This window comes from Eriocheir sinensis, unplaced genomic scaffold (assembly GCF_024679095.1).
Source record: "Eriocheir sinensis breed Jianghai 21 unplaced genomic scaffold, ASM2467909v1 Scaffold230, whole genome shotgun sequence".
In the NCBI taxonomy this organism is placed as follows: domain Eukaryota; kingdom Metazoa; phylum Arthropoda; class Malacostraca; order Decapoda; family Varunidae; genus Eriocheir; species Eriocheir sinensis.
Window position 1 is genome coordinate 268,157 of NW_026111533.1, and position 27,209 is coordinate 295,365.

A 27,209-nucleotide genomic window follows, 5' to 3' on the forward strand; every position below is an offset into this window, starting at 1 on the left:
CAGGCTGAAGACAAAGCTTTCCTCACTTATCTAACCAACACTTAACCACCATAACTGACCACACATAACCCCTTAGGCAGCTTTCTACCCTCGTACTAGAGCAACCTTTTTTACCAGACAAGTTTCCCTCACACCACAACACACAGAGGTACACACTAATTCACCCTCTCCCCCCCCAGGGAACATCCAGAAGCGCATCCAGCAGGTGTGGGAGATGCTGGGGCGATGCCAGGATGCTGGGGTGAACCAGCAGCTGCAGGTGGGTGGTGGAGGCACTGTCTGTATGATGTGTGTGTTCATGTTTATGTCACTGTTCCGTCGTTCACTGTTCAGTTGTTTACTTCTCCTTGTTCGCCTTGTAGTATGAGTCTCCCTTCACACCTGCACTGGCTAACACCTGTATAGCCACCCATAGTAAAAGCATAGAGGGTATACAGCTCTCTCTATTCCTTGGACCTGCTTTATAAACTTGATGCAGTGTCAGCCAGTAGGATCAGTTAGGTTGAGTTGAGGCAAGAAGTTGTTCTCATTGTTGGAATTAGAATTGGAGAGAGCAGGAAGGATATATATATATAGATATATATATATATATATATATATATATATATATATATATATATATATATATATATATATATATATATATATATATATATATATATATATATATATATACAAAACAGATTCTGGATAAAGGAAGGAGATATGGGAGAGAGTAAATGAGAAATAGAGATTTATAGATGATGTCAAAGAGATATTAATAAAGAAAGAGTCTAATCCTAATCTAACCCTTTTCTGCCTCCCTCTATCCATCCTTGCACAGCCTCAGGCCCAGGGGGAGGAGGTGGAGCTCATGCACAGCCAGGAACACATGGCCTTCATGTTCAGCCCAGGGAGGAGGGCTGCAGACCCTTCAGGAGAACTACAAGTCTGTCTACCTCACCCCGCCACCAACGTCTTTGCCCTGCTCTCGGCCAGCTCCTGCTGCAGGTACGAGGGAGAAAGAAGTACCATAAGTGCATGTAGGAGAGAGTAATGTTGTGTTCACGTTGGTAGAGAAAGGAGGAGGAGGAGGAGGAGGTGTGTGAGACAGGAGATGAAAAGGAATGGCATTGAGTCTCCTCTCTAGTCTCTGCTCATGGTTGGGTCTTTAGATTGGAGGAGGAGGAGGAAGGAAAGGAGGAGAAAATTATGGTAAAAAGTAATGAAAAATAATGCTGTATTCAATTGGAAAGAAGGAGGAGGAGAAGGAGAAGGGAAAAATTAAAGTAAAAGCCTTTAAACTTTTATTTTCATTCTGCATTCTATACTTTTTATACACACACTTATATGTACTCTTTTTCTAGTCATAATACACTACCCTCAAGAATGCATTTGGAATTGACAGTAATGAAAGAGGAGGAAAACAATGTAGGAATGATACAATCTCTTTCCTTGAAGGTCGTGGACGAGGTGTTTGCAGGCCGAGCCAGGGCCGGCGTGGGCATCATCCGTCCCCCGGCCACCACGCCGAGCCGGACCACCCCCACGGCCTCTGCTTCTACAACAATGTGGCCGTCGCCGCCAACAGGCTGGGATGCCAAGGTGGGCGCTGCTTGGCCCTGGCACCACATTAACTCTGCCTTTTATTATCATCATTATCACTCCTTTGTCAAATATTTCCTTCACATCACCTATTTCTCTTCCTCTCCTTCCTTTATCCTGAATCTGTTTTGCATCACCTGTCTCTCTTATTCCTCCTTCTCTTCCATCTCTCCTTCCCTCTTTTATCTGTAATCTCTTTGGTCTTATCTATCTCTCTATTCTTCATTCCCTCTCTCCCATCTCCTTCCTTTATCTATCTGGAATCATCTATTTATAGTCCTTCTTTCCTTTATCCCATCTCCTTCTTTTATCAAAAATCTCTCATCTTTTATCATTTTCCTCCTTCTCTCTCCCTTTCTTTATTGTCCTGTGTGTGTGTGTGTGTGTGTGTGTGTGTGTGTGTTGGTGTGAGTGTGTGTATATGTGGGTGTGGGTGTGAGTGTGTGTGTGTGTGTGTGTGTGTGTGTGTGTATTTACCTAGTTGTGAAATGCAGGAAAAGAGCTGTACTAGGCCCGTGCTGTCCCGTTTCCATAATGCTTATTATCCAGTTTGGCTTTGAAGTCATGAATCGTTTTTGCACACACAGTCTCCTCGTCAAGTCCGTTCCATGTTGTTATGCTTCTGTATGGAAAACTGTATTTCTTGATGTCTCTCCTACAGTCGCTCTTCTTCAATTTCTTACCATTGCCTCCTGTCACACTTCTGTCACGTACCACTAGGTCTTCCCTGTCCAATCCCTCTTGTATCCTGTACAATGCTATTAGGTCCCCTCTCTCTCTTCTGCTCTCCAGTGTTGTTAGTCCCAATTTCTCCAGTCTTTCTTCATAAGTGTGTTCTCTCAGAGTTTCCGGTAATTTAGTCGCTGCTCTTTGTATTCTTTCCAACTTTATAATTTTTTTCTTCAATATAGGTGACCACACTAATGCTGCATATTCCAGTCTTGGACGTATCATTGATGTTATTAGTTTCTTCACCATTTCTTCCTCTAAATATGTAAATGCTGCTTCTATGTTTCTAAGAAGATTGTATGTTTCCCCAGTTATCAGTTATATGCTTTCCAAGGATAACCTGTTTGTTATTATCACTCCAGATCTTTTCCTCTGTTTTTTCATGATTCTTTCATTACTGAGAGAGTAGTTCCCGATATTCGTCTACTGCTCTTACCAAGCTCCATCACACTACACTTCTCTGTACTGAATGTCATTTCACATTTTCGTGACCATTTGTTTATTCTGTCGAGATCTTGGCTTGGGGCTACACAGTCTTCTTCATTAGCCACCCTCTTCATTAGTTTAGCATCATCAGCAAACATATTCATATAGCTTGTCACCCCTTCTGTCATGTCGCTTATATATACTGCAAACACTAGTTTCTTCCGTCCACCTTGATTTAGTGTTATGTGTGTGTGTGTGTGTGTGTGCATGTGGGTGTGTGGTGTGAATGTGTGGGTGTATGTACCTAGTTGTATTTACCTAGTTGTAGTTTTACAGGGCCTGGGCTTTATGCTCGTGTGGTCCCGTCTGTGTGTATTTACCTGGTTGTATATACCTAGTTGTGACGTACGGGAAAAGAGCTACGCTCGTACTGTCCCGTATCCATATCCTATCTTATCCAAATTTTCCTTAAAGTCATGTATGTTTCTTGCACATAACACCTCCTCCTCCAGTCTATTCCATAGCTCAATGCTTCTGTTTGGGAAGCTAAGCTTTTCACATCTCGCCTACAGTGTGTGTGTGTGTGTGTGTGTGTGTGTGTGTGTGTGTGTGTGTGTGCATTCTACTGTACTCTCAACACCATCTCTGTGGCCTGCAGGGTGCTGGTGGTGGTCTGGGATGTGCACCACGGCAGCGGCATCCAGCACGTGTTTGTGGCCGAGCCGAGGGTGCTGTACGTGTCCCTCCACCGTCACCACCACGGCCTCTTCTTCCCATCCTCTGAGGACCCAAACTACGACGAGTGGGGACGCGACCTGGCCAAGGCTACAACATTAACATTCCCTGGAACAAGGTGAGGGCCATATCTCTGCTGACGACACACACACACACACACACACAAACACACACACACACACACAAATGAATAAATAAAAATAAGAAACCGGTCAATAAATACCTAAATCAATAAAACATCACATAAATCAGTGTTCCGAGGACATTTTTTTTCATTGCTCTTCTCTGCACCAATAAAAGTATAGCAGGAATTGACTTTTTGTCGCATACGTGAAGACATAACATACAAACTACCAAATGCACGAGTCTCCCCAATGTGGGTCATTCTGTCTCCTCTTTTCAGGGGAAAGGATGGTGGTGAGCAGGACCTTTTTTAGTGTGTGTGCCTGTGTCAACGCTAGATTTTTTTAACACACTCGGTCAGCTTTTAGTCTCCACCAGTGTCGGTATTCTCAACGCTTCCACCTCCCACCACGTCAACTATTCCCAAAGGCCGAAAAAGACTAGCCCATCCGCTGCGATTGGCACGGATTTGGCCTTCACTGGTAGCCTGGTTTCCCATGTGGTACTGATGTGTTGGATATTCCCTCCCAAGGTGCAGGACTTTACATTTTTCTTCATTGAATTGTAGCAGCCACCTTTTGTTCCAATCCTGTAGCTTGGTGAGGTCTTCTGGTAGGAAATCCTCAGTCAAGGGGGTTAATTGAGTTTTCATGAGGATTTTTTCATATTCATAGTACAGAAGAAGGGCCACACTACCACCAGGTACAGTACACTACCCCTAGTAATGCCCACAACGCCTATGGAAGCCCTGTTAAATATGTGTGCTTGGGTGCCCAAAGGTTTGAGAATACAGGGCCAGTGTAGGTGTGTAGTAGATGCAGACACTTTGTTATTTTACCTTTGAAGTAGATGATGAAAATGTTTTTGTTTCTTTCCTCTTGTGCATGATCAGTGTATTTATTTTACCCCTGGTCACCCTCTACTAGTCTAGGGGTCACATTCTTAAACATTTCCGCACCCAAGGTCACCTGTTTGACAAGGCGTTCATGATAGTTGTGGGCATTTCCAGGAGTAGTTTTATGGCCCTGGTGGTGGTTTGACCCTTCCTCTGTACTGTGAACCTAAAAAAAACATGCATCAGAGCCTGACTGGTCTCCTTTTTGGCCTCTGGAAATAGTTGATGTGAAGGGCGGAGGCATTTGACAGTTCTGACCTAGGTGTGTAGTAGAGGCAGAGACTTTTTCTACCTTTCATGTAGATAACTATGTTCTAGTTTCCTTTCTCTTGTGCATGTTTGATATTTTTTGCACCTGGTCACACTTTACCCTTCCAGATGTTGAGTAATGGTCACAAAATGGTTTGCTTGTAGAACCTTTCCAGTAGGGAGGGAGAGGTCAAAATTTTCTTGTTTTCCCTGTGTTAGAATGTTCAGTCTACTAAATTTTCATAAGTAAAATGGGTCTTTTTACATATGACTGGATTCCTTTGACTCTGTGTCCTCATATTTGATTCCTATTTATTTGTTGAACATTTCACATATTAGCCTGTCTGCTGCGACTGGCATGGATTTGGCTTTTACTGTTAGCCTGGTAACATACACTCCCAGGACTTTCTCTGCCTCTGTGGTGGATAGTGGAGTGTTTCCCATGTGGTATTAGTGTGCTGGATATCCCTTCACTGGTAGCCTGGTAACATACACTCCCAGGACTTTCTCTGCCTCTGTGGTGGATAGTGGAGTGTTTCCCATGTGGCATTAGTGTGCTGGATATCCCTTCACTGGTAGCCTGGTAACATACACTCCCAGGACTTTCTCTGCCTCTGTGGTGGATAGTGGAGTGTTTCCCATGTGGTATTAGTGTGCTGGATATCCCTTCACTGGTAGCCTGGTAACATACACTCCCAGGACTTTCTCTGCCTCTGTGGTGGATAGTGGAGTGTTTCCCATGTGGTATTGGTGCTGGATATCCCCTCCCAGGGTGCAGGACATTTTTCTTCATTGCATTGTAGCAGACATTTTCGTTCCACTCCTGTAGCTTGGTGAGGTCTGTCTTCTGGCTGGAAATCTGCAGCCAAGGGGTTAACAAGTGTGCTGCACCTTCATGGGACCAAGTTTCCCTTGACCCTTTTGGAATTACTTTTACACAGACATTGTTGCAGTTTGAGAATGCTGCTCACTGGTCGCTTGCTTCATGTCCTACTCTCTGACCCTCACCGGACCTGCCTTTGACCTGAGAGCTCTTCATGTCCAAATACTATGCCTAGATAGATAGATAGATAGATAGTGTGATAGGTAGGTACTCCCAGTTATCTCCTGACATTTGCTGTATTACCTTTCATGAATTGATAAGTTTATCTGTACTGTGTTCATTGACCTGGTAGTGGAGATGTCAGATGGAGTATTTCAATGCTGCATCTTTTAAGGTTAATCAGATGAGGACAACTATGAGCCAGGTGCACAGAGTTTGTTTTTCCCAAATAAATGAACAGCTATTTCGAGAGAGGTTGTTTCCTCAAGAGACAGGAACCATTCAGGAAAAAGGAGAGAAGGAAGAGGGAGAGGAAAGAAATGCAATGCAGTTTGCTTACTGTGAGACAAACAGAATAAATGGACATAACAACAGCATCACCAAGGTTGTATTAAAGGGAGGTAAATAGATAGAGTCCATCCTTTCTCCCCCAAAAAATACATAGACACATTACATGGACCAGGAACAATTTTGGCACAATATTTTACTTATCCATAATTTCCTAGGTGGCCAAAAGAGAGATCAGTTTCAGAAGGAGAGGTGTCTTGATTGTTCTAAATACCTATTCAAACACATGCTAACCAACTTGAAATAGTGCTCCAGCCCTCACTTGGAAAGAAAGGAAGGAAGGAAGGAAAAGGAGGCCTGGAAAGATGGTAGGAAGGAGGAGGAGAAAGAGGAAGAATTAAATGGAGAAAGAAGGGAAGAGTCCAAGGAAATGTAAGGAAAGAGGGGATGATAAAAAGGAAACTAGGCTGGCAGAGAGAGAGAGAGAGAGAGAGAGAGAGAGAGAGAGAGAGAGAGAGAGAGAGAGATGTAACAGGTAAACCCTTGATTCATCTCTTTCACCACCCCGTGTCTTTCCTCCCAGCTACAAATCAGAAAATTAACCCTCGAGTGCTAAGTCCTCTGAGTATTTTTCTCCCTACACTGGTGCCGAAGTATTGCATTTTTATTCAGTCACAATTACCTGACACTTTCTTCTTTTCCTGTCATGATTCCCAGTGATCAATGTCTAGATCCACACAGCCCTGTCCAGCACATGAAGGTTCACCCTGCTATCCAGCTCCCAATGCAAGAATCAGTTATGGTCCTCAGCTCTGGTATTTCATCGTCCAGTGTCCTTCCTCCCAGCCACAGTTCAGGAGGAAGAAGTTGTGTTTACTAAAGCCACAGTGTTTTTCTTGTGTTGTTTCAGAGTGGCATGGGTGACGCAGAGGCTCTCACTCAGGTGGTGCTGCCCGTGGCCTTCCAGTTCAACCCACAGCTGGTCCTGGTCACTGCCAGCCTTGATGTTGGTGCAGGGACCCACTTGGAGGTTGGTGGATGGTGTCACTATCTGTATGACTACCTGCTGCTGCCTCTTTCTCTTTTTCTGCCACTATCTGTTCAGTTCAGTTCAGTTCTCTCTCCATAATTATATTTTCAGTTCATGGTCGGGAGTTTTGGCTTCATAACAGCACTCCCTGGTGCACTCCTTCACTGTTTGGGTTTCTTGTTTTCCTCTCTTTATTCCTTTAATGTTCTTTCTTATCCAAAATTTCTGTATTGTTCTTTTTGCTTTTTTTATTTATTTATTTTTATCTGCCTTAATAATTCATCTTCAGGGGCTGCCATGTGTATGCAATGAAGCATTTTGTAGTCTCCTTATATTGTATCCTGATGTATTGTCATCTCAGACCATTGCATTCCATAGTGAAGAACTCCCTTCCTCTTCCTCACCCCCATTCCTCCCTTCATGCATCTCATACCTAAAGTAACACAGCCTAACCATTGCATTCCATATTAAAGAACTCCCTTCCTCTTCCTCACCCCCATTCCTCCCTTCATGCATCTCATACCCAAAATAACACAGCATTCCATATTAAAGGACTCCCTTCCTCTTCCTCACCCCCATTCCTTCCTTCATGCATCTCATACCTAAAGTAACAGCCTCACACACACTCCCAGGTTGCCGGGTGAGTCCTGGTTGCTGTGGACATATGATGGCCCTTCTGTCTGGCCTGGCCAAGGACCGCATAGTTCTGGCACTGGAGGGCGGCTTCAACCTCACCACCATCAGCTACTGTATGACGCTGTGTGCCAAGGCCTTGCTGGGGGATCTGCTGCCCCCCCTTGAGCCCCAGCTGGTGCCCAACAAGTGCCGTGCAGACCACCAATGGTGTCATCCGTACCCACAGCCGCTACTGGCTGGCGCTCTGCTTCAAGGTGAGTGTGGGGGTCTTTAATCCGACCACTGCAATTGGCACGGATTTGGCCTTCACTGGTAGCCCGGTAACATACAGTCCCAGGTCTTTCTCTGCCTCTGTGGTGATAGTTGAGTGTTTCCCATGTGGTATTGGTGTGCTGGATATCCCCTCCCAAGGTGCAGGACTTTACATTTTTCTTCAGTGAATTGTAGCAGACACTTTTTGTTCCATTGCTGTAGCTTGGTGAGGTCTTCTTGTAGGAAATCCAGTCAAGGGGTTAAGGGGTAGGACTGGTGAACGTTACCCCTCATGTCCTGCTGGTGTGTTCTGTGCCTGGTAGTGTTGTCAGTACATAATATAGAATGCTACCTCATTTCCAGAACTATATATTGGACATGTATTAGTTAGATTTCTCAAAACATTTCTTCAGTTCTCAGTGGCAATAGATATTGTTGTTATCAGACAGTAAGAAGCGAAACACATTATCCTCTCTATGTTTTGCAGTCTTTTCTTGTGGTTTGAGTCCTTGTGGTGCCTGACCCTGGGCAAGGTTACTTTTTTTATTGCCCCTCACATTTTTTTTTTTTTTTTTTTTTTTTTTTTTACGTCGCTGCCTATTGCGCTGTTTGGCTTTCTTCTTCCAGTGGGGAACTGATGAATGGCCCAAAGGCTTCTTCAGTGGGGGTCTGATGGTCGGTCAAGCTTCTTCCAGTGGGGCCTGATGGTCAGCCCAAAACTTCTCCAGTGGGGTCTGATGGTCGGCTCAGCCGTTCTTCCGAGGAGACTCTGATGAATGGCGCCTCCTTGCCTCCCTGGAGCAGAGTCAGGAGAGGTTGTCTACATCTAGCATCAGTATAAGACTTGGTGATTAGTAGGAGATAATAGAAGGAATAGAAGGTTTATTTTGATTTATATTAGTTTTTTTTTCATAATATCTTTTCTTCCTTCTCCTCCTCCTCCTCCTTTCTCTCTCTTCCTTTCTTCCTTCATTACATTCTTCACCCTCCTCCTCCTCCTCCTCCTCCAAATCTCTCCTTATGTTAGAATCGCTTCTCTTTCCTTCCCTCCCTCCTCTCCTCCTTCTCCCTCTCCCTCTTCCATTCCCTTCTTTATCCACCTTCTCCCTCCTCTTTCTCTCCACCACTCTTTACTTCTCTCTCTCTTCTCTCTCCTCCCCTCCTCTATCTCCCTTGGTCCCTCTGTTCTCTCTCTCCTTCCCTCTTCTTCCTCCTCCTCTTCTAGATTTGAATAGTAATATGTTTTAATGTATTGCAGAAAGAAGAAGCAGAAGAAGAAGAAAAGAAGAGAAGGAAGAGGAGGAGAGGGTATATGTGTGTGTGTGTGTGTGTGTGTGTGTTATATGGACAGAATTTAAACTGATTTCTTTCAACATATATTTTATTATTATTATTGAAAGACAAACTTCTCTTCTTCACTTCCTCCTTCTTCTTCTCTTTCATCTTCTTCTTCTTCATCTTTTGTTGGGGTTCTGATAGGAAGAGAAATAATAAAAATAATGAGAAAGTATTAGCTCTATAGAGAGAGAAAGAGGGGGGGGGGACCCATATATGTGTCTGTGGAGGCATGTGTCTGTGGGGGTTGTCAACATACTGTGGGGAGCATCCTGTGGATCCTGAGAGAGAGAGAGAGAGAGAGAGAGAGAGAGAGAGAGAGAGAGAGAGAGAGAGAGAGAGAGAGAGAGAGAGAGAGAGAGAGACTTCTGTCTCTTTCTCTTCCTTCTCCTTATTCTTTCTCTCTTTCTACTACTACTACTACTACTACATTTCCTCAGTAGTTAGTCAGTCACTGTGTGTGTGTGTGTATCTCAATCTCAGAAGTGCCTCCATCTGTACCTGCTCTGGCACTCTTGCTCTTCAATTCCTCTTCTTCTATCTCTTTAAATCTTCACTTATATACCCATGCAGTCTTCTCCTCCTCTTCCTTCTTCTCACTTTCCCTGACAGTCCCTCCCTCAAGCCTTCCCTCATACACTCTTCACAAACCCATTCTCATCACGTGTCCAAACCATCTCGGCGCAGCACACTCCACTTCTTTCGCTGCCACACCCACACCAAACCACTCATACACGCTTCATTCTGCCTCGTCCTGACACACCACACACACCTCTTGTATAACACCTTTCCACTGCACGTATTCCCCCTTGCTCTGCTGCGTGCCATGTACAGAACTTGGCTAAAGCTTTTCCCCTCTTGGCCTCCGTGCTCACACTTCTTCCCTTCATAACTCTGCCCTTCGCTGCTCTCTTCCTGACCTCACCTCCCTGTGGATCTGGCCGCCCTAAACTCATCTGTATTCCTGCACTATTCACTTCTGCTTTCCCTCCCACGTTCCCATTCATTACAGTTTATTTATTTCCTCATTCCCTCTCACTAGCACTCCATCTCTTGCTACAGTTGTCACTTTTCTCCCCTATTTATCTCCCATTTATCCTGGTGTGTGTGTGTGTGTGTGTGTGTGTGTGTGTGTGTGTGTGTGTGTGTTCCTCCTGTAATAATAAAATAATGTAGGAATGCTCAATAAAAATAAATTACAAATATATATTACTATTATTATTACCATTGTTATTATCAATAGACCCAAGAACAAGGAAAAGGGATTGAGAGAAGGGAAAGGAAGGAAGAGGAGGAGGGAGGGAGGGAGGCAAGGGAAAGGGAGGGGGAGAAGAGAAGAAAGGAAGGATGGAGAAGGAAGAATATTGTGAGAGGAAGGAAGAGAAGAAGAAAGAAGGAAGGGACGAGACGAAGAGAAAGCAAGGAAGGGAAGAAGATATGAGAAAGGCGGCGAGATGGAGGAGGAGGAGGTCATAATCTATCTTCCTCTGCACCGTGAACCTAAAAGAGCACTCCTTTTGACCCGACTGACCTCCTTTTTGGCGTTTGGGAACAGCTGATGTGAAGGGCAAATGCTTCCGACCTTAGGAAGGAGGTGAAAGGGAGGAGAAGAACTGGAGAGGAGGAGATAAAATGGAGAAGTGGAGGAGAAAGGGGAAGACCAGCGGCAAGAAGACATGAAATAATGACCAGAAATATTAAGGAAAGAGGAAAACAAAAGTAAAGAAAAATAACAGGTTAGGGAAAGAAAACAAGGAAAGTAACAAATAAAAAAGTTAAGGAAAGAAAACAGAAATAAAACAAGAATATTTCGTAAAGGAAATAAAGAAAAAGACACTGGCCGAATCACTCCCCAGCCGCCCTGAGGTCTTAACACACACACACACACACACAGTAATTCCTAAACAGACCCCACAGTTACAGGGCCAATGTGACATGTTTTCAGCCGCAAAACAGCCCCTTCCAAGCCTTCTAGTGTGCCCAGACCTTCCTGTAGAGGCCAGGGCAGCTCAACAGACTCTAGCCCCAGCCCAGGGATGGGTTTTAATAACACTAACAGACGTATTTTGACAACGGTGACAGTCACCAAGAACCTGTAGAGTGGACAGGAGGAGGAGAGAGGAGGGAAGGAAGAAGGAGGAGGAGAGAGAAAGAAAAGAATGAAAGAGGAGGAGAAGGAAGAAATGATGATGAAAAATGGAAGAAAGAAAATAAAAGGAGGAAAAAATGAATAAAAAGAAATTATGTGCTATTTTTACCTTTGTTCCTAAGTCTTCTTCCTCTTCTTTTTTCTTCTTCTTCTTCATCTCATTCCATGGAAGAAGTTAAGTTGAATTAGTATTCGTATACTAAAATAAGAAAACTGTGTTTCCCTGCCTCCCTGATACGTTCCCTGCCTTCTAGCACTATAGTTCTGCCGCCTCGTCCTGCCTCCCTGTTATATGTTTAATGCCGAGATTTTTTTCTCTTTTCTACTACACCCGGTCCCCACGTCCTCTGCGTGTATTGAAACACACGAGACATTAATCAAGACAAGGAGAGGGTTTTGTCGGCTGCGGGGATTGAACCTGTGACCAGCGTGACGGAGAGCCACTGCCTTACCAGTCGGCCAAAGAGGTACCCGCTGGCTGAGTGGGTTATGGGAGGCTTGCCCGTCAGGCCTAATCGCTGCACTACATATGCATTAAAACAACTCTGAAAACAATTACAATTATAAAGAAAAGAATGGAATTGACGACATTCCTCATCACATCTTAATTCTCCCTTTCAATACTTCCCTCATGTATTCCCTCCCTCTCCACACTGTAACAGGCAAGTGACAAGGGCCAGGAGGAGGAGGAATTAGTGATAAGGGAAGGGAAGGGGAGGCGGTGGCTGAATCGACAGAGTAACACCACCGCGTTCAGGAGGACGTGAGTTCAATCCCCGCCCGGTGCCGCCAGCAATTTTTTCAGCGCAGCCAGCAGTGGCTTAACTAAAAACCCATGCTCTCCAGAAGACAGACTATCACCGGACTCTAGATTCTTCTAGGATTAAGATGAGCTCCGGGAGGGCATGAGCCAATGCAAGAAAATGGCGCCACTATAAACACTCGCCTGCGCCAGAACAGGCTGGAGCCGTATCAGGACCCTACAGGAAAGAAGCCTTGGGCCTTCAGGCCTGCCACCCGGGAAAAAGCCTACCGCCGCTATAGAGCGCAAAAACAAAAAAAAAAAAAAAAAAAAAAAAAAAAAAAAAAATCAAAACTGCCAACTCTCTGAATAAGCTGAAAAATTAAAATACTGGAGCCTACATTATTCCCTCACCTCCTCTCCATCTCCTGGTTCCTTCCGTCCAGGAGAGAGCAGCGGAGTTCCTTGAGCAGGCCCTTCCACTTGTAAACCTGGGACTTCTTGGACGTGAGGCATCTTGGATAGCTCTGTGGTGAGGTGCTCAGGCTGGGGAGGAGGAGAAATGTGTAGGGAATGTGTTGGGGGAGGGAGGGGAGAGGGGAAGGGAGGAGGGGAAGGAGGAGAGAAGAGAAGTTAGCAAGATTTTACTGTATATTAACCAGACATGGGGCGATTACTTATGTTATGTAATCGATTATGATTACTTCATATTTTAACGATTACGATTACAATTACAATAAAATTAGGTGTAATCAAGTACTATTACGATTACATGATGTATTAATCGTGACTACAATCATGATCACAGGAAGGACTGAAAAGTGAACTTGCAAATTTCACACATGTACCATGCTGAATATTTAATTGGTTGAATTACTACAGATATTTAGAGCACACACTTGCTGTATGAGAAACTATTAACTAAACTTTGATAATGTAATCACAAAAGTAATCACGATTACAGTTGTACTTTTATAATGTATTCGATTATGATTACGATTACTTAAAAAAATAAGAGGGTAATCAATTACAATTACTTGAAAAACTGTAATCGATTGTAATCGATTACGATTACAGATTACGATTACCCCATGTCTGATATTAACATGATTCATAACACAGCATGACTAAGGAAAAGAAGAGGATATATTAATTAACATGATTCACAACGCAGCATGACTGAGGTAAAGAAGATGGGGATATATTAATTAACAAAGGTAAAGAAGAGGATATATTAATTAACATGATTCATAACACAGTATGACTAAGGTAAAGAAGAAGAGGATATATTAATTAACATGATTCATAACGCAGCATGACTAGGGTAAAGAAGAAGAGGATATATTAATTAACATGATTCATAACGCAGCATGACTAAGGTAAAGAAGAAGAAGAAGAAGAGGAACAAGACCAGGAGCATTATCCAGGGTCTGTGTAAAGCCTTTCTCTAAGCCCGCCCTGCACGCGGAGTTGTTGGTTGTGGCGCCACACGTCTCAGAGCCGGAGGGCTTCCTGGCCCGCCGCTGCCCCTCCATCTCCGGGGCCAGGCTCTGGAGCTTCTTCTCAGCCTACTGGAGGGATCTGAGGGGAGGAAAAAGGAAATCAATCAAAGTTCTTCCTCACTAAAGATGTCACTTAATATGAACTAAATACTGGCAGCCTCTTTGCTATTTTTTGCCTTCATTAAATTCCTGGAGGGTCTGAGAGGAGGAAAAAGGAGTATGAGTAACAGCAAAGGCACAGCTCTGCCTCACCATAAGATGTCATTTACAGCAACTAAAAACACTGCGGCCAGCTTCCTAACTATTTCTGGCCTTTGTTGAATGATTCCTGGAGGGTCTGGGAGGAGGGAGGGGAGAAGGGGCAGAGGGAAAGGAGGAAAGAAGGAACAGGAGAGAAGGAGGAAAGAAGGGAAGGAGTGGCAAAATCACAGCTCTTCCTCACCAATAGATGTCATTTATACCAACTAAAAAATGCTGGCAGGTTCTAACTATTTCTTGCCCCTGACATATTTCACTATTTCTTGCCCCTGACATATTTCTGATGCTGGCAGGTTCCTACTATTTCTTGCCCCTGACATATTTCTGATGCTGGCAGGTTCCTACTATTTCTTGCCCCTGACATATTTCTGATGCTGGCAGGTTCCTACTATTTCTTGCCCCTGACATATTTCTGATGCTGGCAGGTTCCTACTATTTCTTGCCCCTGACATATTTCTGATGCTGGCAGGTTCCTACTATTTCTTGCCCCTGACATATTTCTGATGCTGGCAGGTTCCCAACTATTTCTTGCCCTGACATATTTCTGAAGTGTTCTGAGGGGAGGAAAAAGGTGACAGGAGCACTGGAGAAAGTGAAGCTCTTCCTTACTAAAAGATGTTGATTAATAATAACAAAAAAATATCATTGGCAGCTTCTATGTTATTTTCTGCCTCTGTTAAATTGGTAGGGAGGAGGAAGGTGTGTGTGTGTGTGTGTGTGTGTGTGTGTGTGTGTGTGTGTGTGTGTGTGTGTGTGTGTGTGTGTGGCAGTGACTAGCAATTAAAGTTCAGAACAGCAGTGACTATGAATTAAGGCATAGAAAGAGAATTAAAGAAGAATGAGTGATGGCAGTGACTTAGAAGGGACTGAGTGAAGCAAATGGCAGTCAGGACAAAATGCAGAAATAAGGAAGGACAAGTATTTCAGAGTTTACCAGGAAGGGATGGAAAAAAGTGATGATTTTGGTTAACTCAGGCATTAGGAAGTTAAATAGCAGAGGAATGAGCTTGAGCAGAAAGCCTCGGGCACTGCAGAAGGCAGGAAGGAAGCAGCTGTTAGCAAGTTCTGAACAGCAGTGACTATGAAATGAAGGCACAGAAGACAGCACAGGAAGGGAAGAATTTGAGTGTGGTGACAGGGACTTAGGAAGATGATTTAGGACAGATTGTAAATGCTTCATGTGGAAGAGTGCAACAGCTGAGTATTGTAAAGGATAGGGAAAAGTTACGTGAAAGGCTGCGTCAAGTTGGCAGACGATGAAGTTAAGGTCCATATTGTCAAACTCCTCACAGGCTTGCTCCATCTATTTCAAAAGCCTCTCGCAGAGGTTGTCGGGGTTTCCATGGGCGGTTTCCTGAGCCTGGTGGTAGTTTTGCATGGCTTCTGTGCCTTGAAGGAGAAAACACCCAAGACAACCCAGTTACTCTTCCCTGTGGGCTTGGGAAATAGGCGCAGTGGGAGCCTGATACATTTAGGAAGACAGGGACACAGAGATACAGACAAACAGAGATGCAGGGTGGTGCTGCTGATAGTTTGACACGGCTTTTGCACCCTGAACGGAAAAACACCACCCAGGAAAACACGGTTAGCCTTCTCTGTGGCCTTGGGGAATAGTAACAGTGGGAGCCTGATATGCTTAGGACCATAGGCTGACTTACAGCACCTCATTTTGGGTGTTGATGACATAGAATCTCTCTCTCTCTCTCTCTCTCTCTCTCTCTCTCTCTCTTTCTCTCTCTCTCTCTCACACACACACACACACACACACACACACACACTATTACACTGGAGTGAAAAACCGTATGCACATGGAGGAGGAAGATGAGAAGGAAGAGGAAGGTGAAAAATGATAATATGAACTCCAAAAATATATCATCCATGTAAAAGTTAATCTAAATTCAGCCTTTAAAACTGTAACAATTCTACATACATCAATGCACTCATGTTATATTAAGTGTTCTCTTCACAGTGTCCTCATGATATCAGGCTGTGTTGTGGACCGTCCTTCCTGGTGGACAATAGCCATGTGGCAGGCTGGGCCAAGGTGCCAGAAGAAGACATTAAGTTTTGAGAGATGGGATGAGAAGTTTTCAGGTAAGAACTTGAGATAAGGACAGAGCAAGGGTGTTTGCTGTAGAGGAGAGGGACCAGCTGCATGTCACCAACGAATAATCTTGAGAGGGGAATGCTTTGCCTGGGATTCTTACACACTACTGACCCTCACACACCAGCTATTTCTTAAGGCAAAAAGAGAGGTAAAATGCATTCTCAGGAGTGGTTACTAGAGTTCATGGCACAGCAGCCTTCTCAAACTACCACCAGGGTCAAAAAACTACCACGGAAAGGCCACAACTCCTATAAAAGTCAAATCACATGTGTGTTTGGGCGCTGGAACCTCTAAATAACATGGCCCATTGCTCGCTCAGAATAGATGGCATCACTGTAGACACTCATGCCCTGTGCCATGACAGGCTCAGGCTGATCATCAGGCCCTAAAGAAAGCCTACCAGCTGTGAATAGGATGTAAAATAAAATAATAATAATAATAATAATAATAATAATAATAATAATAATAATAATAATAATAATAATAATAATAATAATAATAATAATAATAATAATAATAATAATAATAATAATAATAATAATAATAATAATAATAATAATAATAATAATAATAATAATGAATAATAATAATAATAATAATAATAATAATAATAATAATAATAATAATAATAATAATAATAATAATAATAATAATAATAATAATAATAATAATAATAATAATAATAATAATAATAATAATAATAATAATAATAATAATAATAATAACAATAATAATAATAATAATATTGAGGCAGATGAAAGCACCTTGATGTTGAGGAGCAGATGAAGCACCTTGATATTGTGGTGAAGAGATGAAAGCACCTTGATATTGAGGAGCAGATGAAAGCACATCGATATTGTGAGCAGATGAAACCACATCGATATTGAGAAGCATATGAAAGCATTGATACTGAGGAGCGGAAAGCACCTTGATATTGAGGAGCAGATATAAACAGCTCCATATTGAGGAGCAGACAAGCACCTCGATATTGAGGGCAGATGATAACACCTCGATATTAAGGAGCAGATGAAGCACGTCGATATTGAGGGCAGATGAAAGCATCGATATTGGGGAGCAGATGATAGCACCTCGATAATGCTGAGCAGATGAAAGCATATCGAAACTGAGGAGAAGATGAAAGCACCTCGATATTAAGAGCAGGTGAAAGCACCTCGATATTAATGAGCAGGTGAAAGCACCTCGATATTGAGGTGGAGATGAAAGCACCTTGATGTTGAGGAGCAGATGAGAGCACCTTGATATAGAGGAGCAGGTGAAAGCACCTTGATATAGAGGGGCAGATGAAAGCAACTCTATTGAGGGCAGATGATAGCACCTCGATATTGAGGAGCAGGTGAGAGCACCTTGATATTGAAGAGCAGATGTAAACAGCTCCATATAAAGGAGCAGATGAAAGCACCTCGATATTGAGGGCAGATGAGAGCACCTTGATATTGAGGAATCAGATGAAAGCATATCGATGTTGGGGAGCAGATGAAAGCACATTGATATTGAGGAGTCACATGAAAGCTTATCGATATTGGGAACAGATGATGCACCTCTATAATGATGAGAAGGAGAGCACCTCGATATTAAGGGAGCAGATGAGAGCACCTTGATATCAAGGAGCAGATGAAAGCACATCGATATTGGGGAGCAGATGATAGCACCTCGATAATGATGAGCAGATGAAAGCACATCGAAACTGAGGAGAAGATGAAAGCACCTTGATATTAAAGAGCAGGTGAAAGCCCATCGATATTGGGGAGCAGGTGAAAGCACCTCGATATTAAGGAGCAGGTGAAAGCACCTCGATATTGAGGTGGAGATGAAAACACCTTGATAATGAGGAGCAGATGAAATCACATCGATATTGAAGAGCAGATGAAAGCACCTCGATATTGAGGAGCAGATGAAAGCACCTTGATATTCAGGAAGATATATAAGCACATTGATATTGAGGAGCAGATGAAAGCACCTTGATATTGAGAAGCAGATGTAAACAGCTCCATATTGAGGAGCAGATGAAAGTAACTATATATTGAGGAGCAGATGATAGCACCTCGATATTGAGGAGCAGGTGAGAGCACCTTGATATTGATGAGCAGATGTAAACAGCTCCATATAAAGGAGCAGATGAAAGCACCTCGATATTGAGGAGCAGAAGAGAGCACCTTGATATTGAGGAATCAGATTAAAGCATATCGATATTGGGGAGCAGATGAAAGCACATTGATATTGAGGAATCAGATGAAAGCTTATCGATATTGGGGAACAGATGATAGCACCTCTATAATGATGAGAAGAGGAGAGCACCTCGTTATTGAGGAGCAGATGAAAGCACCTTCAAATTGAGGAGCAGATGAAAGCACCTTGATATTGAGGAGCAGATGAAAGAAACTCGATATTGAGGAGCAGATAAAAAGAAGTCGATATTGAGGAGCAGGTGAAAGCACATCGCTATAGAGGAGCATATGAAAGCACATTGATATTGAAGAGCAGATGAAAGCACCTCGATATTGAGGAGCAGATGAAAGCACCTTGATATTGAGAAGATGAGAGCATCTTGAAATAGAGGAGCAGATGAAGGCGCCACGATATTAAGGAGCAGATGAAAGCACCTTGATATTGAGGAGCAGATGAAAGCACCTCGATACTGAGGAGCAGATGAAATCACCTGGTTATTGAGCAGCAGACGAAAGCACCTCGATATTGAGGTGTAGATGAAAGCACCTCGATATTGAGGAGTACATAAAAGCACCTCGATATTGAGTACCAAGTGAAAGCACATCGAAATTGGGGAGTAGATGAAAGCACCTCGATATTGAGGAGTAGATAAAAGCACCTCGATATTGAGTACCAAGTGAAAGCACTTCGATACTGGGGAACAGCTAAAAGCACCTTGATTTTGAGGAGCAGGTGAAAGTACCTCGATATTGAGAAGCAGGTGAAAGCACATCGATACTGAGAAGCAGGTGAAAGCACATCGATATTGAGGAGCAGGTGAAAGCACATCGATATTGAGGAGCAGGTGAAAGCTCATCGATATTGAGGAGCAGGTGAAAGCACATCGATACTGAGAAGCAGGTGAAAGCACATCGATATTGAGGAGCAGGTGAAAGCTCATCGATATTGAGAAGCAGGTGAAAGCAAATCGATATTGAGGAGCAGGTGAAGGCAAATCGATATTGAGGAGCAGGTAAAAGCAACTCGATGTTGAGGAGCAGGTGAAGGCAAATTGATATTGAGGAGCAGGTGAAAGCAATTCGATGTTGAGGAGCAGGTGAAGGCAAATCGATATTGAGGAGCAGGTGAAGGCAAATCGATGTTGAGGAGCAGGTGAAGGCAAATCGATGTTGAGGAGCAGGTGAAGGCAAATCGATATTGAGGAGCAGGTGAAAGTAAATCGATATTGAGAAGCAGGTGAAAGCACCTCGATATTAAGGAGCAGATGAAAGCACTTCAGAATTAAGAAGCAGGTGAAAGTACCTCGATATTGAGAAGCAGGTGAAAGCAAATCGATATTAAGAAGCAGGTGAAAGCACATCGATATTGAGGAGCAGGTGAAACCACCTCGATATTGAAGAGCAGATGAAAGCCACTCGATATTGAGGGACAGGTGAAACCACCTCGATATTGAGGAGCAGATGAAAGCACCTCAATATTGAGAAGTAGGTGAAAGCAAATCGATATTGAGGAGAAGGTGAAAGCATATCGAAATAAAGGAGCAGTTGAAAGCACATATATATTGAGGAGCAGGTGAAAGCACCTTGATATTGAGGAGCAGATGAAAGCACCTTGATATTGATGTGCAGATGAAAGCACCTTGATATTGAGGAGCAGATAAAAGCACCTTGAAACTGAGCAGCAGGTGAAAGCATATCTGTATTGTGGGACGGATGAGAGCACCTTCATATTGAGAAACATATGAAAGCACCTTGATATTGAGGACCAGGTGAAAGCACATCGATATTGAGGAGCAGGTGAAAGCACATCTATATTGAGGGACAGGTGAAAGCTCCTTGACATTGAGGAACTAATGAAAGCACCTCGATATTGAGGAGCAAGTGAAAGCACCTTGTTATTGAGGAGGAGATGAAAGCACCTTGATTTTGAGGAACACATGATAGCACCTCTATATTGAGGAGCAGATGAAAGCACCTCCATATTGAGGAACAGATGAAAGGACCTCGATATTGAGGAGCAGATGAAAGAATCTTGTTATTGATGAGGAGATGAAAGCACCTCTATATTCAGGAACACATGATAGCACCTCTATATTGAGGAGCAGATGAAAGCACCTCGAAATTGAGGAGCAGATGATACCACCTCGATATTGAGGAGCAGATGAAAGCACATCGCTATTGAGGAGCAGATGAAAGCACCTCGTTATTGATGAGCAGATGAAAGCACCTCGATATTGATGAGCAGATGAAATCACCTCGATATTGATGAGCAGATGAAAGCACCTCGATATAGAGGAGCAGGTGAAAGCACCTTGATATAGAGGAGCAGGTGAAAGCACCTTGATATTGAGGAGCAGTTGAAAGCACCTTGATACTGAGGAGCAGGTGAAAGCACCTTGATATTGAGGAGCAGGTGAAAGCACCTTGATATTGAGGAGCAGGTGAAAGCACCTCGATATTGAGGAGCAGGGGTTTCAGAGCTACTGATTGATGTAAAGCTAGGCCAGTTTTTGCATTACTATACGAGAATGGTACGGCATTCCTTACTGTTTTAGTCACCGATATTTTGGTAGGGATACAAGAAGAAAATATGAAACACACATATAGTATAGTATGGACGAGATACAGCATCTGTGACAGCTCAGCTTCAGCATTTTTTTGCTTTTCTCTTGGTTAATTTTCTCGATTTGGTGCATAAATGTTCCAGCCTATTACAAAAGTTTCATTCTGCACAAGTTTCATATTCTGCTGCATTGAAATAACGTAACAGAAGGTGCGTTGCCATGCTTTCGCCATGGCTTTGGGCACCAGTGCGCACGAGATGCGGGCGTGACGTCATCGTTCCCTGTGACGTCATAACAATGACGTCGGAGCGAAATCTCTCTCTCTTTGATCCTTGCAACACACTGCCTTCCCTGCCCCCCTGCCCCCCTCCCACTAGCTGAGCTAGGCACCTCTGAAACACCGTCCTAAAGTTTGAAGATTAAGATCATTGTCCCTGCTTAAGGCTGAGCTCCTGGGTGATTGAAGCTGCTTAATAAGAAGGGCAAAGTAGGTAGAGGAAGGATGGTAAAGGAGGTAGAGTGGATGATAAGGAGGAGGAGGCGAAGTAGGATAGAGATTACAAGGAAGAAAGCAAGGAAGAAAAGAAGGAAGTAAAGGAATAATAAGGGAGGAAGATTTACATAGATTTACATAGAAAATCAGACCACACAGACCCCATGCTCCAGACTAGCTCTTTGCAGCACAGAATTTGAGTGATAAAGATAGTCCCATGTTGCACAGAATCTTATTTTATTATTTTTCTACAAAACATCATTATCAATCAAGAGCATTGGAGGTACAAAAAGGTTAGGAATTGCAATACCATTGATTAATATGCATAATTAGGCTTAATGAGGTGGGTCATATTTTATCCCACCATGCTGGTTAGGTACATTATTCCCCTCCCTCACAAAAATAAATTACTTGTCAGAATTTTTCCTCTCGATTCCTAAATAATCAATAATACATTTTATTTTGTTTGGGCTGTTAAAACTGATCAGAAAAAAACAAAGATACAAAATGTTTACCGTAACTAACAGTGAATTATTTTTTTTTTCTTTGACATTTTTTTCATTTTCAAGCATGATATTTCTGGAGACACTCCTTTTTTTTTCCCAGACAAAGAGGCACCTCGCATACAGAGCAGACCCAGTCAGTACGTACTTCTTTGGTTTTTGTGCTGCATAGAGCACACCGCCTACGAGTGCTACGTTTTGGTTGATGACTTGATTCCTTTCTCCGTATTTCCACTGGAACCGTAGGTTTTGATTTCTTGATCTCCAAAGGAGACTCATTTGTGGCTGATCTCTTCCTCTGTACTAACCTGGTTGCCAGAAGACCTTCTACACAATGGATCTTGAATTCTTTCAGTGGCATGTTGTTTTTCAATGTCCTGAATACGATGTATGAATTCACTACAGCAGCATCCAGGAAATAGAAAAATATGCGATGCCACCATTTCTTACTGCGGCGATCTAGTTTATAACTTGCCATTAGCTGATCAAACTTGTCTACTGAATTCATGTTCTTGTTGTAATCAGTGACACAAATAGGGCAGGGATACAAACATTTTGAGCCATCCTTTTGTCTTCTGTTTACTTCAGACATTTCACTGGGATCATGAAAATTTGTCAGAATGAATACATCATTCTTGTCACGCCATTTGGTTGCACCAATTCCGGTACTACTTGTGAGAGTTTCAGAGTCTCCACAATTAATTTTCTTGCTAGAAATGAATGTTGGCAGGTTTTTTCTCGAGGGTTTCACGGTTCCACAAGCATTTATTCCTTTTTCTTTTAAGTCTTTCATGAAATGTACATTTGTGAAATAGTTATCAAAGTAGACTTTGTGCTCCTTTTCTTCAAGACCTTTTACCAGTGAAGTAACTACTTTTGCACCAAGATCTTTCGTAGCTTTGTTGTTGTTTTTTCCAGTATACACATCAAATTTCAAGCAATATCCTGATTTGTCTGCCAGCATCCAAACTTTATACTCTCTTTTCACTGGCTTCTTTGGGAGGTATTGCTTCATAGAGCAACGTCCTTTGAATTTAATCATAGACTCATCCACAGCAACACTGCAACTAGGGTAAAAATTTCTTTCAAAATTTTCCTGCATCAATTTTAGGAATGGACGAATCTTGTAAAGCTTATCATAGTCAGGACTACCTTTGTCTGGCATCAAAGAGTTGTCATTCAGGTGGACATTACCCAAAAGCCACCCAAAGCGGTTCACTGTCATTAGCTTGCATATGAAATCATTGTGTAAGCACTGATTGGTACTCCAGTAATCACGGTAGCTTGGGAGTTTGACTATTCCCATCAGTAAGTTTATTCCAATGAAAGTCATTATTTCATTTTCATCAGTTGGTGTATATTTCTTTCCTTTTTGCTGAGCATACAAATTTGTTTGAAAAACTATATTTTCAATGATTTCCTTGGATATAAATTTTGAACAAATGTCAAATGGAGTTGGGCTTTCTAGATCCAAAAGTTCTTGACTAGGACCTGTTTGTGAAGTAAATTCCCCAGATGGAGTTGGCTTCCATATTTTCCTCCATTGTATCCTTCCCGAATCTCTATCATGAATATCACTGGATTGAACATTCTGTTCTTCATCTTCATCTCCATCATCATCTGAAGTGATTTAGCCTCCTAGTATATCTTCTTCATCCAAGACTTCAGTGTCATCTTCATCTTCATTGTCAATATCTGATTCAGGGTCTGACGGAATCTCTGTAAGTTGAAAAAATATTTCTTCCTCATCCAGCTGTTTTCCTCGTGGCATTTTACCTGTAATGATGATCACATATGATGATTAGGCAGCTGATTGAAACGATACTAGTATCATACATAAGGGCAACATGTATAATAAAGTAAATACATCAGCTAGCAAGAGTAGCAATTTTCTTTTTTGTCTTCACCAAAGAAAATGGGATTTGGACAACTTGCATGGTGGGATATTTTATGTACCACCATAAAATGTATTATATTCCCAATATTTGTGACATTAAACATATTTCACTTCACAACATAATATTATCATCAACAAGAAGAAAGTAAAACACAATATGAAACTTACCTTAGAGAAGGTAAGGGAATTACAGGGCAAAATGTATCAACTCGTACGTGCAGGCCTCGTCACGTGGTGCCACGTGGTGCTCTGCCACCCTGAAAAGCATCTCTGCCCCGAGACCTACTTGCGCATGCTCACGGAGGACCCTCCGAGACTTCTATGAGGTGGGTTAGGATTTAAACCTCTGTGCTTCTCTTACATGGAAGCCTTTATAGGTGGGACGTTTTATATCCCACTATGCTACTAGACGTCATAAAAAGGTGGGACAATATATAAACCGGCATGCCCTAAAGAGCTAGGTGGTCTGTCCTTAAACCTAAGTGAATCTATACTAATCAGATGGCTCCTAAACGTTGCTTTTCTACTCTAGTTAATATTAAGTTCAAGGAAGTGACGGTCGAGCTTGTTTTTAAAGGAGTCAATCGTGTTACACTGGACCAATGACGGTGAGAGCTTATTCCATTCTCGCGCTACAACGTTGGTGAAGAAAAATTTGGTGCAGTCTGAATTTACTTGTCTACATTTGAGTTTTATGCCATTGTTCCTCGTTCGCAAAGTGTCATCGATCATAAACAATTTTGTTCTGTCTACATTCGTGAAACCGTTAAGTAGATCAGTTTTCCTCGGAGGCGACGTTTCTCAAGAGAGAACATGTTAAGGGTGGAAAGCCTTTCTTCGTAGGATTTGTTGCGCAAGGAAGGGATCATTTTTGTTGCCCGACGCTGAACACCTTCTAATTTAGCAATGTCCTTTGCATGGTGAGGAGATCAAAACTGTACCACATATTCCAAGTGTGGACTGACTAAACTATTGTACAGCGGAAGTATTACATCTTTATTCTTGAATAAAAAGTTTCTTTTAATGAAGCCCAACATTCTGTTCGCTTTATTTGCTGCATCGATACATTGATGTGAGAATTTGAGGCTTGACGCGATTTTGACCCCCAGGTCCTTAACGCATTGAACGTTTGTGAGAGGATGGTAAGGGCCGCAGAGGAAATGAGAGATATGAGGAAGGAAGGAAAGAAGAGGAGGATAAATGAGGAAGGGGATGATGGTAAGCGGCGCAGAGGGAGTGATGATGAAGGGATGAAGGATGAATAGCGATGAAGATAATGTGAGATAGCCACGAAGAGGAGGAGTAACTGGAGGAGAGAGATTGCAGGAACGGGAGGAAGGAAGGGGATGATAAAGGGAGAAATGACAGAATGATGATGTGAGGATGAAGGATGAATAGCGATGAGGAGCGCGTGAGAATGTGAGAAGGGGAGGAACAAACTGGAGGAGAGAGACTGCAAGGAAGGCAGGAAGGAAGGAAGGGGACGATGAATGAGGAAGGGAATGTAGGGACGGCATGATGGTGAGAGAAGGAGGGAGCGTGAGGGTGAGGGTGTGAGGTGACTGAAGAGGGAGAACAAAAGGACGATAGATTGCAAGGAAGGAAGGAAGGAAGGAATGAAGGGACGGCATGATGGTGAGAGAAGGAGGGAGCGTGAGGGTGAGGGTGTGAGGTGACTGAAGAGGGGGAACAAAAGGACGATAGATTGCAAGGAGGGAAGGAAGGAAGGAAGGGGATGAAGGGACGGCATGATGGTGAGAGAAGGAGGGAGCGTGAGGGTGAGGTTGTGAGGTGACTGAAGAGGAGGAACAAAGGACGATAGTTTGCAAGGCAGGAAGGAAGGAAGGAAGGAAGGAAGGAAGGAAGGGGATGAAGGGACGGCATGATGGTGAGAGAAGGAGGGAGCGTGAGGGTGAGGGTGTGAGGTGACTGAAGAGGAGGAACAAAAGGACGATAGATTGCAAGGAAGGAAGGAAGGAAGGAAGGGAATGAAGGGACGGCATGATGGTGAGAGAAGGAGGGAGCGTGAGGGTGAGGGTGTGAGGTGACTGAAGAGGAGGAACAAAAGGACGATAGATTGCAAGGAAGGAAGGAAGGAAGGAAGGAAGGGACGGACGGACGGCATGATGGTGAGAGAAGGAGGGAGCGTGAGGGTGAGGGTGTGAGGTGACTGAAGAGGGGGAACAAAAGGACGATAGTTTGCAAGGAAGGAAGGAAAGAAGGAAGGAAGGAAGGAAGGAAGGGACGGCATGTTGGTGCGAGAAGGATGGAGCGTGAGGGTGAGGGTGTGAGGTGACTGCAGAGGAGGAACAAAAGGACGATAGTTTGCAAGGAAGGAAGGAAGGAAGGAAGGAAGGAAGGAAGGAAGGAAGGGAATGAAGGGACGGCATGATGGTGAGAGAAGGAGGGAGCGTGAGGGTGAGGGTGTGAGGTGACTGAAGAGGGGGAACATATGTACGATAGTTTGCAAGGAAGGAAGGAAGGAAGGAAGGAAGGAAGGAAGGGGATGAAGGTACTGCATGATGGTGAGAGAAGGAGGGTGCGTGAGGGTGAGGTGTGAGGTGACTGAAGAGGAGGAACAAAGGACGATAGATTGCAAGTAAGGAAGGAAGGAAGGAAGGAAGGGAATGAAGGGACGGCATGATGGTGAGAGAAGGAGGAGCGTGAGGGTGAGGGTGTGAGGTGACTGAAGAGGGGGAACAAAGGACGATGGGTGCAAGGAAGGAAGGAAGGAAGGAAGGAAGGAAGGAAGGAAGGAAGGGGATGAAGGGACGGCATGATGGTGAGAGAAGGAGGGAGCGTGAGGGTGAGGGTGTGAGGTGACTGAGGAGGGGAACAAAGGACGATAGTTTGCAAGGAAGGAAGGAAGGAAGGAAGGAAGGAAGGAAGGAATGAAGGGACGGCATGATGGTGAGAGAAGGAGGGAGCGTGAGGGTGAGGTGTGAGGTGACTGAAGAGGGGGAACAAAAGGACGATAGATTGCAAGGAGGGAAGGAAGGAAGGAAGGAAGGAAGGAAGGAAGGAAGGGGATGAAGGGACGGCATGATGGTGAGAGAAGGAGGGAGCGTGAGGGTGAGGGTGTGATGTGACTGAAGAGGGGGAACAACAGGACGATAGATTGCAAGGAAGGAAGGAAGGAAGGAAGGAAGGAAGGGACGGCATGATGGTGAGAGAAGGACGTAGCGTTAGGGTGAGGGTGTGATGTGACTGAAGAGGGGGAACAAAAGGACGATAGATTGCAAGGAGGGAAGGAAGGAAGGAAGGGGATGAAGGGACGGCATGATGGTGAGAGAAGGAGGGAGCGTGAGGGTGAGGGTGTGAGGTGACTGAAGAGGAGGAACAAAAGCACGATAGATTGCAAGGAAGGAAGGAAGGAAGGAAGGAAGGGGATGAAGGGACGGCATGATGGTGAGAGAAGGAGGGAGCGTGAGGGTGAGGGTGTGAGGTGACTGAAGAGGGTGAACAAAAGGACGATAGTTTGCAA

The 27,209-nt window shown here is 43.5% G+C and overlaps 2 protein-coding genes across 2 annotated transcripts; one reads left to right on the forward strand and one right to left on the reverse strand.

Annotated features, from left to right (window-relative positions):
* Positions 1–1,441: 1,441 nt before the first annotated feature.
* LOC126991028 (uncharacterized) lies at positions 1,442–9,574 on the forward strand. The gene is made up of 5 exons (XM_050849719.1): positions 1,442–1,584; positions 3,398–3,592; positions 6,982–7,101; positions 7,734–7,991; positions 9,248–9,574. The coding sequence occupies exons 1-4, from the start codon at positions 1,577–1,579 to the stop codon at positions 7,900–7,902; spliced, it is 492 nt and encodes a 163-aa protein (XP_050705676.1). The 5' UTR covers positions 1,442–1,576; the 3' UTR covers positions 7,903–7,991; positions 9,248–9,574.
* A 12,283-nt stretch (positions 9,575–21,857) lies between these two features.
* Positions 21,858–22,802, reverse strand: LOC126991034 (piggyBac transposable element-derived protein 4-like). Its single transcript, XM_050849724.1, has one exon. It carries the CDS (start codon positions 22,790–22,792, stop codon positions 21,890–21,892), a length of 903 nt encoding a protein of 300 aa, XP_050705681.1. The 5' UTR covers positions 22,793–22,802; the 3' UTR covers positions 21,858–21,889.
* Positions 22,803–27,209: the final 4,407 nt, after the last annotated feature.

Excerpts from the sequence above, each read along its gene's own strand:
- LOC126991028 (XM_050849719.1), top strand. Across the intron at positions 3,593-6,981 it reads TTAACATTCCCTGGAACAAG|AGTGGCATGGGTGACGCAGA; the intron begins GTGAGGGCCATA and ends GTGTTGTTTCAG. Across the intron at positions 7,102-7,733 it reads GTGCAGGGACCCACTTGGAG|GTTGCCGGGTGAGTCCTGGT; the intron begins GTTGGTGGATGG and ends ACACACTCCCAG.
- LOC126991034 (XM_050849724.1), bottom strand. The coding sequence starts at position 22,792 with ATGCTGGCAGACAAATCAGGATATTGCTTGAAATTTGATGTGTATACT.